The sequence below is a fragment of the Solanum tuberosum genome, unplaced genomic scaffold, assembly GCF_000226075.1.
Source record: "Solanum tuberosum cultivar DM 1-3 516 R44 unplaced genomic scaffold, SolTub_3.0 scf00745, whole genome shotgun sequence".
NCBI classification, from domain to species: Eukaryota; Viridiplantae; Streptophyta; class Magnoliopsida; order Solanales; family Solanaceae; genus Solanum; species Solanum tuberosum.
In genome coordinates this window covers 75,442-91,450 of record NW_006239660.1, presented here as the reverse complement: position 1 = coordinate 91,450, position 16,009 = coordinate 75,442, and the positions used below count along the sequence as shown (strand labels likewise).

General features: G+C 30.4%; 2 protein-coding genes across 2 annotated transcripts; both read left to right on the top strand.

The window, feature by feature from the left end:
- Nucleotides 1-6,574: 6,574 nt before the first annotated feature.
- LOC102597631 (pentatricopeptide repeat-containing protein At5g04780) lies at nucleotides 6,575-9,822 on the top strand. Its single transcript, XM_006367178.2, has one exon. It carries the CDS (start codon nucleotides 6,743-6,745, stop codon nucleotides 8,609-8,611), a length of 1,869 nt encoding a protein of 622 aa, XP_006367240.1. The 5' UTR covers nucleotides 6,575-6,742; the 3' UTR covers nucleotides 8,612-9,822.
- Nucleotides 9,823-14,075: 4,253 nt separating this feature from the next.
- LOC102577445 (40S ribosomal protein S17-like protein) lies at nucleotides 14,076-16,009 on the top strand (the record flags this gene model as incomplete). Its single annotated transcript, NM_001287942.1, is given in 2 exon segments — nucleotides 14,076-14,105; nucleotides 15,362-16,009. A coding segment is annotated over 1 exon segment (435 nt). The 5' UTR covers nucleotides 14,076-14,105; nucleotides 15,362-15,388.

Here is a 16,009-nt window from a genome sequence, read left to right as displayed (position 1 = left end):
AAGAAATAGGAGAGGAAATATAGGCTGCAATTATTTTTGCGGCGATCAAGTTGTATAGTTTACTACGATAATGTTATGATATGAGCTTAAATGGCGAAATGAGGATTCATGTAGCTAACTGAGGTGTAACTATTATTGTATTGTTATTATGGTAGCAAGTTGTATAGTTTATTGTGACTTGTGATTCTCTTGTATGGTTAAGTCAACTATTGATGCCTCATAAAAGCTCAAGTGCCACAAAGACAAAGAAATCTATATAGATGAACATGGAAAATTAGGAATAACCTGTTCATTTACCCACATTGGGTGATGTAAGAGAGTTGTCTACCATTTGAAGCTAAAATTCTCTTTATTGTACTTGATTACATATTCACAATTGACCATCATTTGAGTTTAAATATTTATGAAGTTATCTATCATGTTTTTAGTTCAAATGTGACATCATGAATTCAAAATGAAAGGCCCCACTACCCTTATGACTATTGAAGAAAACTTTTAAGTCCATGAAAGTCCATTTTTATTGTGGAATCTATCTTCTTGAAAATGAAAAGAACAACAAAATATAAATCTAGTTAAAGGTTCTCTCTTTTGGATTTTGGAGTATAAGAAGGGAAAAAAAGGGGTGGAAAAGGTTTGAAGATGAGGATGGAACAAAAAGAAAGTTGGATAGGGACTAATGAACCCTTTTTATGTGGTAAAATAAACAAGATTTTTTTTTGTTTAAGTTACAAGTTCGAAGTTTTAATAATTTGAAGTATATGAATTTTAAATTTCAAAGTCTTTTGATTCTGAAGTTTATTATATGTATATAATTTTAGTAAATTTCTCAAACATATATATAAAGTTTATACCAGACTTACTGAATTCTACTAAATTCACAATTTTCAAGCTAAAATTCGTTCCTATAGGGAGCACATCCTCCTTTTTAAATAATTTTTTTTTGTATCTTGAATCTGAATTAATCGAATAAATAAATTTTGAATATATTACCTTGATGAAAAGAGATATACATGAGAGGATAGGGGTGTTGGGGTATGGTTACTATATACCATCCAATGAGGGAGTATTCACTTTTTTCTGTACCGCATGCAATTGTTTCCTTTTTGGTCGGTTTTTTTCTATCCAAGGCAAATATATATATATATTTTTTTGTTGGCATAAATTTATATTTTTACATTATTAATATTTTATAAATTATGTCTCATGTTCTAATAGAACTTATTCATTGATCTAAGTTTGATTTCTAAAAATTAAAAATCAGATCATTTTACGGACAAACTGTGCAATTAAATGTTTATAGTTATTACTAATAAGTATTTTTTTTATTTTCATTTAGTCTTTGATATTCATATTGAAATCCCGATGAATTATGATTCACATCATGGAAAATTCATATAAAGGGAAATGCCACTTAACAAGATTTTATACAAAATTCAAACTCGTAGCCTCTAGTTTAAAACATATACATAGGAGCTGAACAAATTTCACCACAAAAATAACACTAATCTTTATTTTCATTTATAAATTTTAACCAGTATAAATTAATTACTATATATTTGAGTGGATTGAAGATACCTAACAGTCTTGAATTTTATTATTCATTTCTAAATATATATATGATTTTGTGTCGGTATATACTTTAGTTCTCCTACAACTATGAATAGATGAAGTACTCTAGTTAAAGAGGAGAAACACTTCTTATCAAAGTTTTTTTATACTCAACAACTTAATTTGGAATTTCTGATTAAGGACGAAGAAATTTCGTACATTTCACTGCTATCACATGATAGAGTTTTTTTTCCATATATGAATCATAGATAAGATAAAGGTTCCTAGCTTAAAATATATCTTAGATTTCTATCAAAAGGCATATATGCCAATGAGAAATTATAGTTTAATTGATTTTTGTGTATCCAATTGGTTAGGTTCCACTACTAGGAAAGTCAGAAATGATAAGAAAGTAAACTTTCCAATTGATTTTGACATGAAAGTTGGTTCATGATACGATGCTTTTAATACTAATAGTCCACTTTTTATCCACATATGAATATTTGGGTGAACAAATGAACTAAGGGAATATTTGCTAAGTTATTATATCCTTGACTCATGCATTAATGTGTGTATATATATATATATGGTGAATATGAGGTGTGTTGAACGGTATAGAGGACACAATCAATATGAAGTGTCATTTGTAGAACTTAGTTTTTTTTTTATTTTTAGTATAAAAAGTAATCATAAATCTAATTATATTAAGTAGAAACATGAAATTAGTAATCGAAGAAATAAGATTAGCAAAAATCTATAAAATATAACACTACATAGGTTAATTTAAAAAAGAATCCTTTACTAAAATATGAAAAATACGAAAAGTTTTGAGGGATAATTATGAGTTTGGATTAATATTCAGTCATCTAATTTATAAAATATGTACAAAGTGTATAGACATGTGGGAGGATCTAGGATGTGAGGGTGCTCATCCGAACTCTTTAAGTAAAAAATTACACTAGATAGTAGATATATAAGGTATTTTTTTTTATGTATACTGATTCCCTAAACGTAAAGGTTGACTTAATAGTTTTGGCCTTAGGGGTTCAAAATTCCTCTTGAGGTTCCAAGTTCAAAATCTCAAATACTATACTTTTATTTTTCAAACCCCTATATGAAAATCTTAGATCAACCACAGACTATTCATATATTATATATTTGATATACATATCTATATACAATATATACCATGATAGTATAATATATATTATGTATATTTCGATCATATTAATAAATTAGTTAACCAAACGGTATGTATGAATAACTATCCCAAAAGCTTTATTGCATCATTTGTGATGCTTCAATTGGGTCAGATTAGAAAGTAGAAATGCTTGATAGCAACTTGCAAATTTGCAATTACAAAAGTAGCCACAAAGATTTGCATGCACTTGGCCACTGATATATCTATATATTATATATGTGGGTGGTGTAAAATACTCCACAAATTTTTATCTTTAATGATGTACTCATTATGCTTATGAGATTTTAGTTAATTGTGTAGAACTTACTCATATAGCCATCATGATCTTAATTAATTAATACCACTTTCCTTACTTTATTTCTCCTTCTTTCTTTTTGTTAATCCAATCAAGGATTAAAGCCACAATGAATGAAGTTGCAAGAATATGGCACATGGATACCATATCATTCTTAACATGTGCTTGAAAATAGTAGAAACTAAAAATCAAGGAGGGATTAAATAAAATTACTGGCCTAAAATCAAATTTTGTTATAATAACGTATTTGATAAGATTCATATATGTTTGTGTAACATAATAGTCTTGAAGAAAAAACGTAAGAAAGAATAAAAAGAGAATGTATACTTCAAATTATTTACGATTGTTTGGACAATTCTTTGATTGATGATGAAAAATAAGTACTTGAGGTTGATATTGTGTTTGAGAATGAAATTCACTTGAAATTAAATATTTTTCAAAAGTTTAAGTACTTCAAAATATTTGATGAAATATCTCTCAATCAAATGAGCCCTTAAAAATGTTTTCTACTTACCTTTAACAATATATACTTTGTTAAAAAGTTTTTGGACCTTAGCTTAAAGAAAATATTTCTTGTCCATTTTTTTTCTTTTTTCTTTTTCAAAATCTTTGGGAGTCGGCATTAAGAACTTATCTAACTGGAGACCAAAATGCACAAACCATGTTGAGACAATGTGGGGGTAACACAAATAGTCACTTTTTATAATTGGAAAACAACAACTTTTATAAAAGTTTTAAATTTCATATATGAAACTTATGATATTATCCTGAATTTTCACATATGAAATTTAAAACTTCATTTCATAGCTATTTTCTAAAGACATGGCTGTAGAGTAGTCGATAGATCGTAAAAATATAGGGGAATTGAATGTCGTGGAGTTTCATCTATAAAATTTGAAACTCTATAAGATTAACTGCATTTCAAGAATATGATAAAAAAAAAAGTGACTGATAAACGTTATTTTCATGATTTATTTATTTGTTTTTGTATAGGTTAATGTAGGATGTGGGAGACAATGACCAACTTTAGTGGTGTCATGACTCTCCATCCATCCATTTACTAAATCAAGAATCACATGTAATTTGTCTCTATAAAAACATCTTTATATGTATACTCTGACTTATGGATTGATACGGCTGCTTATATATCCACCAAGAAATTAAAGAATGTGCTGTTTGAGTAATATTTTAATGAGTGGAAAATCATAGTTTTTCTATCACTTTTCTTACTTATAAAATCCTAGTCAAAGATATGCTATAATGATATATATACTTATTGTATCTTGTATGTGTATATTTGTGTGTGTAATGATTTTTGTGATTGAATTTGGGACTATTTGTGATAAGAATTGGATGTTAATAGATACAATGGAGGGGCCAATTTTATCTACAATTGTCTCATAACTTTTTTATGGTCCCATAGCTTCTTTTTATTTTATCCTTTTGGGCTAATGTATTTTTTTTCTCATTATTAATTCTTCAAAGTCAATTGGTTGCTATTGGAAATAGAATCATGGCGGTTTTTTTTTTATATAGAGAAAACAATGTAACACAAGAAGAAAGATGGCTTATTGGTTCCTTTTTAGTTTGAACTACTTGCTGAAATGTAACTTTCATCTATTAAGAGTTGCAAGTAGGGTAGATATGGTTTAGTCCTCAATAAATCATGGGCAGATCTAGGTGGACCGGATAGGAGGGGTTCATCAGAACCCTATTCATTAGAAAAGCGCACTTTATATGTAGGGTTACATTTTTATTTTGTGTATATATTAGATGTTCAATCTCTTTAATACAAATGAAAAGCTACCTTAATAGTAAAAGTGGATCAAATTCTTTTAGAGGATGTAGATTCAATTCCCTTGAGCCACAAATATTCAACCAGTCTAGTCATTGATAAGCAAACTTATTATTTTTAATACAAATATTCTACTATCTAATAAGAGGGAGTGTTACATATCAAAAGAGTCATTAGATCAACATGCTTGCTTTGGCATATAGGGGTATTTTGGTCATTTTTTATGATTATTTTATTTTAATTTGTTTGTTTTATTTTTTTAGTCTTTTATATATTGAAAATTACTTAAAATAATAGATGTTCAATAAAATAATTAAAATACACAACTTTTAACATGACCTCCATCATTGTGAAAGAGAAAGGTATCATATGTGGTAATAGCAAATGTAGCTCATCAAGATTTCCATATTTATGTGGATTGCTTTTGCTTATGAAAGCAACACTTGTGATGGATGTTGAATGGAACACCTCATATATTATATAGTGATATTTGGATGAAAATGAAGTGAAGTACATCACATGTCACTATTAAATCTATTTGTAGGATCATATTGATAAGACATCTTTTTGTACATTATTGATATTTTTTTATACTAGTAAAAATTATGATGAAATGAACAAAATCTTACATTGAAACATATCAAATCAGGAACCGACTAACAAAATTTTGCGAAACTATAGCCGCGAATTATAAATTTTTTCAACTATAGCTATATTACATGATATTTTCTAAAGGTTTTCCATTCCGCGTAAGTTTTCAATTAAAGGTAATTTTTACATGTAGTAATAAAATTAGAAATTATTTGAATAATCTATGTGGGCCGTTATCGGGCCAATTGTCAGTGAAAGCTTCATTTAAAATTGGCCCAATAAACAAATCAAAAAGGGCCATGAAATGCTAATGCTGATGGGAAAAAGCCTTCTTTAATGGCCCAATTAATTTTGTATTTTTGGCATCCAAGAGCTTGATTTATCAAAAATAGGTATATTTAGGCTTATGAGCAAGGCAAATGACATATATGACCTTGAAATCGAGGTCGAAATAAGCATCCGGAAAAAGTTACGGTTCAATTCAATAGAGAACTTGTGACGATAGGATATTATTTATGATTAATCTAACAAGGTAGCTTGATTGACCGTACTATGAAATTATTTCAATTTGTCAAGAGTTGCATGATAATTTTTTATTTTTTTTGTAGCTTTAAAATTATAAAAGAAATGTATCATGATTGAAATAATGGGAGGAGGTCTCATGTAATGAAATAAATAAAGGAGAGGTACATAAAAGAAAAAAATGTATCATGAGCTAAATGAAATAAATAAAGAGATGTACATAAAAGAAAAAAATTACATAAATTAAGATGAGGTGTCATAATTGAAAAGTTTGAATTATGATGATCTACTATTATGGTAAGTAATTTATCGATATATTGAATATAACATGAAGACATATCAGTCCTTCATGACTTGCATATTAGGAGAGTTTATAAACAATACAAATCTTTAGTTTCATCATCAATATCTAGATACACCATAAAAAATAACAAGTTGATTTAATATTTCGCTATACATCACTTAACCTAAAAAATCAACCTTTATTGACCTACAATTACCAATAATAGTTCCTCTTGTGGCCATATTTGTTGCTCAACTTTACGATATTTAGCTGCATTACACTTAAAATGATAACTTTTAGCAAACTATCGAAACCAAAGACAATAGGTAAGTAGTAAAGATTTCGAATTATATTATTCACAAATCATATCGAATCGTAATAATTTTTTAGAGTTGCAACCAAAGATAGAAACAAGACCAATAGACAAATTGACTTTATTCAATATTCAACTAGCCTCCCCTAATTAGTTATCGTTGAGTTTAAACAATTGGAACTGAAAGCCATGAAATGAAAGCCTTACAAAGAGGCAAGTTTTCCAATCTCTGTAATGCTCGCCGGAGAAATTTATCTTCCGTCGCCGATGCTACACTTCATAAATCCGACGATGAAGAATACATAGTTAATGGGGAGTCCAAAAATTCAATTATTCTACCATATTTGCACCGGGCAGTACAAGAATGCGCAAAACAAAGGAATGCAATGACTGGAAAATCGATGCATACCCAGATTATAAAATATGGATATGAAGTTGATATATTGACAACAAACATGCTCATCAATATGTACTCGAAATGCGGCATTGTTGATTTTGCTCGCAAGGTGTTCGATGAAATGCCTCAAAGAACACTTGTTTCTTGGAACACCCTGATGGGTTCGTATATACAGAACAGAGATGAAGATGAAGCTCTGCGTCTTTTCGTTCGAATGCAAAGGGAAGGGAGTCAGGTTAATGGGTTTACTGTTTCAGGTGTTCTTTGTGCTTGTGCTGCTAAGTTTGCTGTTTTAGAAAGTAAACAATTGCATGGTTTTGCTATTAAGGTATCAGTGGAATCTAATGTTTTTGTGTCAACTGCTTTGCTTGATGTTTATGCTAAATGTGGGTTGATGAAAGATGCTTTTCGTGTTTTTGATTCTATGAATGAGAGGAATGAGGTTACTTGGAGTTCAATGGTTGCTGGATATGTCCAAAATGAGTTATATGAGGAGGCTATAATGTTTTTTCATAGGCTACAAAAGTTCGGGGTAGAGCATAATCAGTTTACTCTTTCTTCAGTTATATCTGCTTGTGCTGCGATGGCTGCTTTGTTAGAAGGGAACGAAACACATGCTATAGTATGGAAAACTGGTTTTGGTGCTAATGTTTATGTGGCTTCATCTCTTGTGGACTTATATGCAAGATGTGGAAGTGTTGACGAAGCGTATATTGTTTTTTCAAATGCTGAGGTGAAGAATGATGTAATATGGAATTCAATGATTTCTGGCTTGGCTAGAAATGCGCGGTCTTTAGAGGCGATGATGTTGTTTGAGAAAATGCAGTTAGCAGGATTTTACCCGAATGAATGGACTTATGTCTCTGTGTTATCTGCTTGTAGTCATATGGGTCTTGTTGACAAGGGGCGGATATATTTTGCCAAGATGAAGAAAGAACATAACTTGTCTCCCAATGTATATCATTATTCATGTATGGTTGACATTCTTGGTAGAAAAGGTTTGGTTGAAGAAGCTAAGGATTTAATAGAAAATATGCCGTTTGCTGCAACTGCTTCCATGTGGGGTTCTGTATTGGCCTCTTGCAGGGTCTATGGAAATGTTGAGGTGGCTGAAATTGCTGCTAAACATCTGTTTGAGCTCGAGCCTAATAATGCTGGAAACCACGTCTTGCTTTCAAACATATATGCTTCCAAGAGAAGGTGGGGCGATGTTGCATCAACAAGAAAGCTTCTTAAAGACAGTGAAGCGAAGAAAGAAAGAGGCAAGAGTTGGATACAGATAAAAGACAAGGTTCACACGTTCATGGTCGGGGAGAGAAATCATCCAAGCATTATAGAGGTTTATTCAAGATTAGATGAATTGTTGGTAGGTATGGAGAAGTTAGGTTACAAAGGTGAAACCGAACACGACTTGCATGATGTGGAAGTGAGCAGAAAACATGAGCTTCTGAGACATCATAGTGAGAAGCTTGCTTTTACATATGGATTGATGTGTTTGCCCTCAACTGCTCCTATAAGAATTATGAAGAACCTCAGGATCTGTGGGGACTGTCATTCTTTCATGAAGTTTGCTTCAAAAGTAACACGGAGGGAAATCATCGTCAGAGATGTTAGTCGTTTTCATCACTTTACTAATGGATCATGTTCATGTGGAGAGTTTTGGTAAAGAACGTAACTGCTTTGGATTTTAGATCCTTTCTCTAAACCAAAAGTTTTTTGGTTCAGAAACGTGGAAAAAGTAATTAAAATCTGGTTCTTGTAGACCTCGACATGTATAAGAAATCAGAGGCATTTTATCACGGAGTACCTGTTATCTCAACATAATGGTGTTACAACAACAAGCTGGTCAAAAACCACTTTTCCTCCAAGCATCTGATGTGATCACAAACTTTGTAAACAAGCTGGACTCCAGGCAGTGCCTTTCCCATAATATGATGAGCAAAGGCCATCAGTTACATCTTCTAACACCGCCAGGTTAGATTCTTATGACATCCAGACAGGGCTAGAATGCGTTTGCTCAGTCATTCCTCTTGCCAACAATCACGTTAGAATCTCCACATTCCAAATTTAGCAACCTGTTTTACAGGGTCCATTGTGGCAAGTCAACGTCACCAAAGGAAAGTTATCCAGGAGTATAATCAAGAGACGAATCACCAAGTCATTTAGAATCTTATGGTCCTTGTGAAAAAAACAAGGAAGAGTGGTAGTTTGTGACTTTCCTGCGCAGCTGCTGATCCGTGACTAGAATCAGATGGAAAGTTGGAGATTGAGAAAGGTGAATCATAACAATACTACCTCTCAACCTAATGGTCTCCTCACCCAGCAGAAGGGGACTATTGTTACTTTTCGATCAAACAAGAACTGATAGCTTGACAGGACTAACTGAGTGTGGAGGTAACCTGGTTGGTGAACGTAAGAGATACTATTCGCTCGTGAAGCTGCACAGCTCATTTACCTCCTGAATGTTTGGACATTTCATTTGGAATGGGCTCTTCTAGCTGATATTTTAGCTTAGAGAAGCTGTATCCACTACATTGCTTCTCAGTGTGAATAGAGGCAGTAATAATGTAGCCCATTTTCTGATGAGGAGTTATGTGGAGGGACTTACCTCCAAATCACGAACATACCGTAAAGTTGTCTCCATGGGACCTAAAGGTCACGGGTTTCATGAGTGGTATTTCATATTGATTGTGTCATCCCCACTCTCCAACCCACCTCATCTTCACCACTATCCCCATCCCTAACCTTGCACCCACTCCCACCTCCACCCCACAGGAGTTGTGTAGATTATATACAAATGCTTTTGGATAATATGTTTTGCTTATATACCGAACACAAGAAAATAAATAAAGAATTCACTTATTTTCCATTAAAGTATTTTCCCAAAAAAAAAACAACATTTTCTTTCATACCGAACACACCCTTTTATCTCTACTCCTTTTCTTTTGGTTCTTTCCCCTATATCTTAATGATGTGTTGGTTTTTCTTTGATTTAATTTTTGTTAGTTTATGTGTTTATAATTTTATATGAGATGAGTTTATTGAATTTTGGAAATATATTTGTACCGGGTGAAATATTTTTAAAGATGGTGTTATTTGATACGCGGCTCATACGCCTCAAACTATGGAAATACTATGCGTATCTTGTGATCAAATATTTTCCGTAAGATATCCAATAGAATCAACAACTACCATGTCCATAATCAACTTAATTGAAAGCTTCAACGCTCCGTTAGAAAGACAAAAACACGTCCCAAGTTCCAAAATATCCAACTAAATGTTACTTTCCTCCGTTTACTTTTACTTAGTCATTATATTAAATTTAAATTTCCATATTTTACACTTACCATTAATAATTTATTTCTCAAATTATTTTTGAAGACCTAATATACTAAACATTAATTAATATGAATATTATGATAAAATATTCATATCAATTATTATTTCTTAAGAGATGTTTAAAAATCAAAGTAAATAAGTAAAGATGAACGGAAGAGAGTATATTATGTGTCAAGTAGCAATTAAAACAAAGTGAAGTGCTAACCTAACACAATTACGACTAATTCAAAAACACACTAGTTCATGATACACAACAAAATAGTACTGGGGTGATCAATGCAGTGGCTTAAAGTAAAAAAAATTCATAATATTCATGTATTTTTCAAAATTCACATTTTTGATATGCAAACCTATAAAATTACTCTTTTGAAGGATTAATTAATTCAAATATTTCTTTTCATTAATAAGTAAAATCAATTGATTTTGATTGAGAAAAGTTGAGTTTAAAATAATATATAAAATTATCATACACAGAAAAAAAGAAGAACAAATGTAGAGGGAAAAAAAATTAGAAGAGCCGCGATAGAAAATTATGTATTAATGAGATAAAACTTAACATAATTTGCTCACTTGTTCGAACAACCCAAATAAAAGTCCAAGAGAAATGAAACCTCTTACTTATGATAATTTAAAAATTTAGAGCAAACAACATAAATTTCTTTAGTTTAGTACTTAATTATGTGCTTTTACTTTGGTTTTCTTTATTAAGCGATTACCTTCCGTATTACATATTTACAAATCAAATTTGACATGTTCTAAATACAATGTATCCAAGCTTGATTCACATATTGTGATACATTGGCTCGCTCGCCTGTCTTTCTGTCGATGTATCTATATTTTCGAATGTATAATGCATCAAAAATTCAAGTATTTAGTATATTTGATACATGCATTTGACTTGAAATCTGAGGAGTGGTGTATATGACATGAAATGTGGTAGGAAATTATTAATTATGAGATAATATATAATTATTTCAAACTACAGAGTGAATTAGTATTCATGGTAGGAATGCTTTTGTAATTAGGAATTTTTTCAAATCATTATATACTTTTCATGTCCCAATTTATGTGGCATAATTTAAATTTCGAGCCTATTTAGTTTGACCATGAATTCCGACTTGAAATTTTAATGTTTTTAGAAACAAAATTTACAATTCAAATATTTGAACAACATGAAAAGAATTACGGTAATTTTTTATTTGAATCTCAAAATTCGAAAGGTATTGTATAAATTAAATCTGATAGAGTATTAATTTTATAGAGTTGAATATCATTTTCAAGTCTTTTTAAATATAAAAAATTATAATTTCTTGTCTAGTACCATAAGAATGCACTAAATCTTTTTTTTTCTTCATATTATCATATTTTTATTTTAATATTTCAAGTTACGATTAATTTTTATTTTTTAAAACAAAAGTATTCTTATAATCACTAGAAAAATACTACTATATGTATTACAATTAATATTTAGAAAAGATCATTATTTTTTTATGAACTCATGACATTGTGAATAAAGTAAATTTTATTTAAATTTTAAAGTTTTTAATTAAATGACAATAGATTTTTGTTTGAATATGTATTACAATTAAAATCTTTTTCATGTTATATAATAAGATACAGTGTTTTTGAATACAATGTTATAAACTACAAACATGCATAAGTGACTGATTATATAAATAAATAAATTGTAAAATCTTTTGACACTTGGAGACCTAAAATAGAGACAAAGTAATCTATGCATAAATTACAATTCTTGCTCAAAGTGAAAACAACACTAAATATCAATTACTTGATGTTAAAAAAAATATCAGAGTTGTGTATTAGTTACGTTTTTTTTGTCTAGATATGAAAACTATACATTAGTTTATCACATATTAATATCATGATTCATACATCTGTTTAGTTTTAAAAGTTTTGTTGGTAAGATATCAACAAAGTTTCAAAATTTCAGTTTTCTTCACAATCACTCAACTGAAATTGTTTTTAGATGATTTTGATAATTATTAAAATATATTTTTTCAATGTCATATATGTACTGTCAAAATGATTTAGAAATTTGACAACTTCAAATAGAGGTAAAACTTACAAACAGATCAACAAATAGATAACTATAATTGATGAACATGTTTTGCTTGAAATTAAAAAACGTTAAACCCCAAATTGAAATTTATAATCATTTTAAGTAATACTCAACTCATTGAAGAAGTGAGAGATAATAATTTGAATGTTGTTGAAAAGAAGAAATCAACTTATGTAATTTGGATATTGTAGGTGAAAGATTAACTCTATATTTTTTTGCAAGGATAATAAAGTTACCTAACTAATTGTGTTTTGACTCCGAAAATACAAATTATGTAGCTTAAGATTAAACAAAGGATAGACTTTTTTAAAAAAAAATCAATAATAAATTAAGAATTTAGTACAATGCTAAATTGGCAGAGGTTGTAGCGACAGCAGGTTATCTTGGGGTTCCAAAAAAAAAACTTCAAAATGTTTATTATATTTTCCATTACCCATTAAACCGTCTTAAGAAATGATGTCCAAAATTTTTATTACATCAAATTAATTTTTTTAAAAAGGGACAAAAATACAGTTTTTTAAATAATAAATAATTATTATTAAATTGACATTGTCCTAATTTAATTAAAATTAATAAGTAAATTCTAATTTTAAAGTGATTATTACATCTAAATGAGTCAATTAAGTTGAGTCGAGCTAACGAACAATTTCTAAACACAATATTTGAGGAAGCCTTAACTTATAGTATTTTACTTGGACCCCATGAATTTTCCTTTAGACATTTCTTCTGGGAAAACTGTTAAGATAAGACATATAGGTCTAAGGGCGTACATAATAGGAGTTTTGAAAAGTATATCTTACAAACATATATAGAATATATGTAATTTCACACAAAATTATTAAAGTTGATAAGAAATATCACACCCGTGTCACATAGGATGAACCTTCCTGCTTTTGTCTTGTCTAGACTTTATTTAGACTTTTGGGTTTAAAATGGGGTTATGATTAGGGTCACCATAGTTTTCTCTTAAAAATAAGAAAAAACATCACCACCTCATAGTAACAATTTTTTGTTATAACAATATTTTGCTATAGATACGATTTTCTGGAGAATTGATTTTTCATATTTTATTTTACTTCTCTATAATAACATTTTATCAATACCAATAATGACATTTATCATACGCGCTTTGTAAAATTACCCCTCTATAACAACCATACTCAAATACTGGGTAATAATATTTTGTAAAAATAATAATATATGTATAAAAATAAAATATTAAAATATTTATTGTAATCACGTCGATGCAGTACACATATTAAATTTCAATACGAATGGGAAAAAATATTTATATGATTCCCATTAGTTATGATCATAACTTTATGAGAAAACGCCATTTTTTTGCCTCTTTTACATGCACACTCTTTCTATTTTTTTATAATTCATACACAAGTCACTATACTATTTTTTTTTGCGTTCTTTTGTTACTAATAACTAAATGAAATCTAAACATCAAACAACAATATACGTATATAACATCACTTCACTATAGCTAACATGAAATTTCTAGATAAATACTATCACTATAACGAGGTTTGACTATATAAGATCTTGTATCTTGTATATAGAGGACATACAAGTGGCCCAAAACAATTGGGCCAAATAAGGAAGAAAGTTTTATAAGCCCATTTTTTTCTGAGTGATACTAAAACCCTAATCTCTTTCTCTTATATTTTTTCCATTGAAAGCATACATTTTATCAGTTGCCGCAGTCAAGTCCTCCGCCGCTCCAAATCTTCAAGTAAGCTTTTTGCTTTCTGCAAATTTCACTCCTTTCTGTATCGATTGATCATAACCTTAAGTGTTTTCTGTGATATGAATATAATCTGGTTACATGATTTATCTGTTAGTTTAGATCTAATCGAATACATTTAGAAGTTTATAATTAAGAGAATGCATTTAGAAGTTTGTTACATTTTTGGTTTTTTACGAGTTGATTTCTCTCATACGGTCATTCTACGATTAGTTATTATCTCATAAAGTTATGTTTTTGTTGAAAAAAACTGGAATTAAGATGGTAAGTGACAGTTGAGTGACTAGTTGTTTTAATTTGGTAGTGTTTGATGTTTTGTTTATTAGTTTGGTAATTCATGATTGTTGTATTAACTAATACAGAAGTTTAGAGCAATTAGACTATATGGTTTGTGTTATATCTGCAGTTTGAATCTGTTGAACAGTCTTTTGTACAGAAGATAAGATAAACTATGTAGTTTGGAGTTGATTCACTGGGTGTTTATTATTGAAATGATTTGTTTGAACATGAAAATTTAAGGTAGATCTGTTAGGTAGTATTGTAGTGTTTCATGTAATTAGGCTGTGGAAGTAAGATGATGTGTCCTGGTAATTGAAATTGGAAAGTTTAGGGTAGATCTTTTATCATTTAAATTGGTTTATTTGAGTGAATGATTCGCCTTGATTGTTCCATGATGATAGTTTTTGCCATATATGACTCACATGATATATATTTGATTGATATGCTTTATAAGTCAATTTAAGTGGTATGCTTTAAAAGACGATTTAAGAAGCGGAGGGTGGGATTGCATTGCTAGAGAGATAAACTACATATGTAGTGTGAGAGCATCACTTGGGATGAGGATCTATATAGGGTTTAGATTTTGACTTGTACAAGTATCTTGTTTAAGCTGTAGGCTTTTGTTATTTCTGGATAGCTAGCTGTGTGTGGCTATGCTACGATTTTCTTCAGATATACTGGTGATCGATAGTTCGTAATTAAAAAAGTCAATAATTTACAAGTAATATTTGGAGGGTGTGGTGTTGTGGGTCCTTGCAACATCTTTATCAGAACAGTAGTAATTGGAGTGATTCATGCCCTAATGGAGTGCATTGTTATAGAGGATTCATTTAGCTAATCTTAACTTTGTTTGTGATTGAGTCATTGATTAGTGCTTGATTAGTCCGATTCACAAAAACCAGTACAACAACAAGAAATTACTGTGAAGGACTGTTTCAGTAATTCTTGTTTTGTTTATTAAACAGGTTTCATAAAAAGAAGCTTCAGCAAGGATGGGTCGTGTACGTACCAAGACCGTGAAGAAGTCATCCAGACAGGTAATTGAGAGGTACTACTCCAAGATGACCTTGGATTTCCACACCAACAAGAAGATATTGGAGGAAGTTGCCATTATTCCTTCAAAGCGTCTGCGCAACAAGATTGCTGGGTTCTCCACCCACCTTATGAAGCGTATTCAGAAGGGACCTGTTAGAGGCATCTCCCTGAAATTGCAAGAGGAGGAACGTGAGAGACGTATGGACTTTGTTCCTGATGAGTCTGCCATTAAGATCGATCTGATTGAGGTCGACAAGGAGACCCTTGACATGCTTTCATCCCTTGGCATGTCTGACCTTCCCGGTGTTGTCAAGCAGGCTGCAGAACCACAAGCAGTAGCAGCTCTCCCAACCTTTGGTCGTGGTGCTGGTGGTTTTGGCAGGAAATACTAAGGCTACAATATAAGATGTGAACAAATTTAAATCGAGTTTTTGGTAGACTACATGTTTTAGATATATCTCCCTAATATTGTTCAAGGATTGTTATGCCAAAGTTCATGTTATTTAGTTTTGAGAGATGTTGGTGAACTCTTGAATCTTTGGTTCTAAATGCATTCTATCTATTTCCAATTACATTTT

Bases quoted from the DNA above. Each gene is read 5' to 3' on its own strand.
- LOC102597631 (XM_006367178.2), top strand. From the start codon at position 6,743: ATGAAAGCCTTACAAAGAGGCAAGTTTTCCAATCTCTGTAATGCTCGC.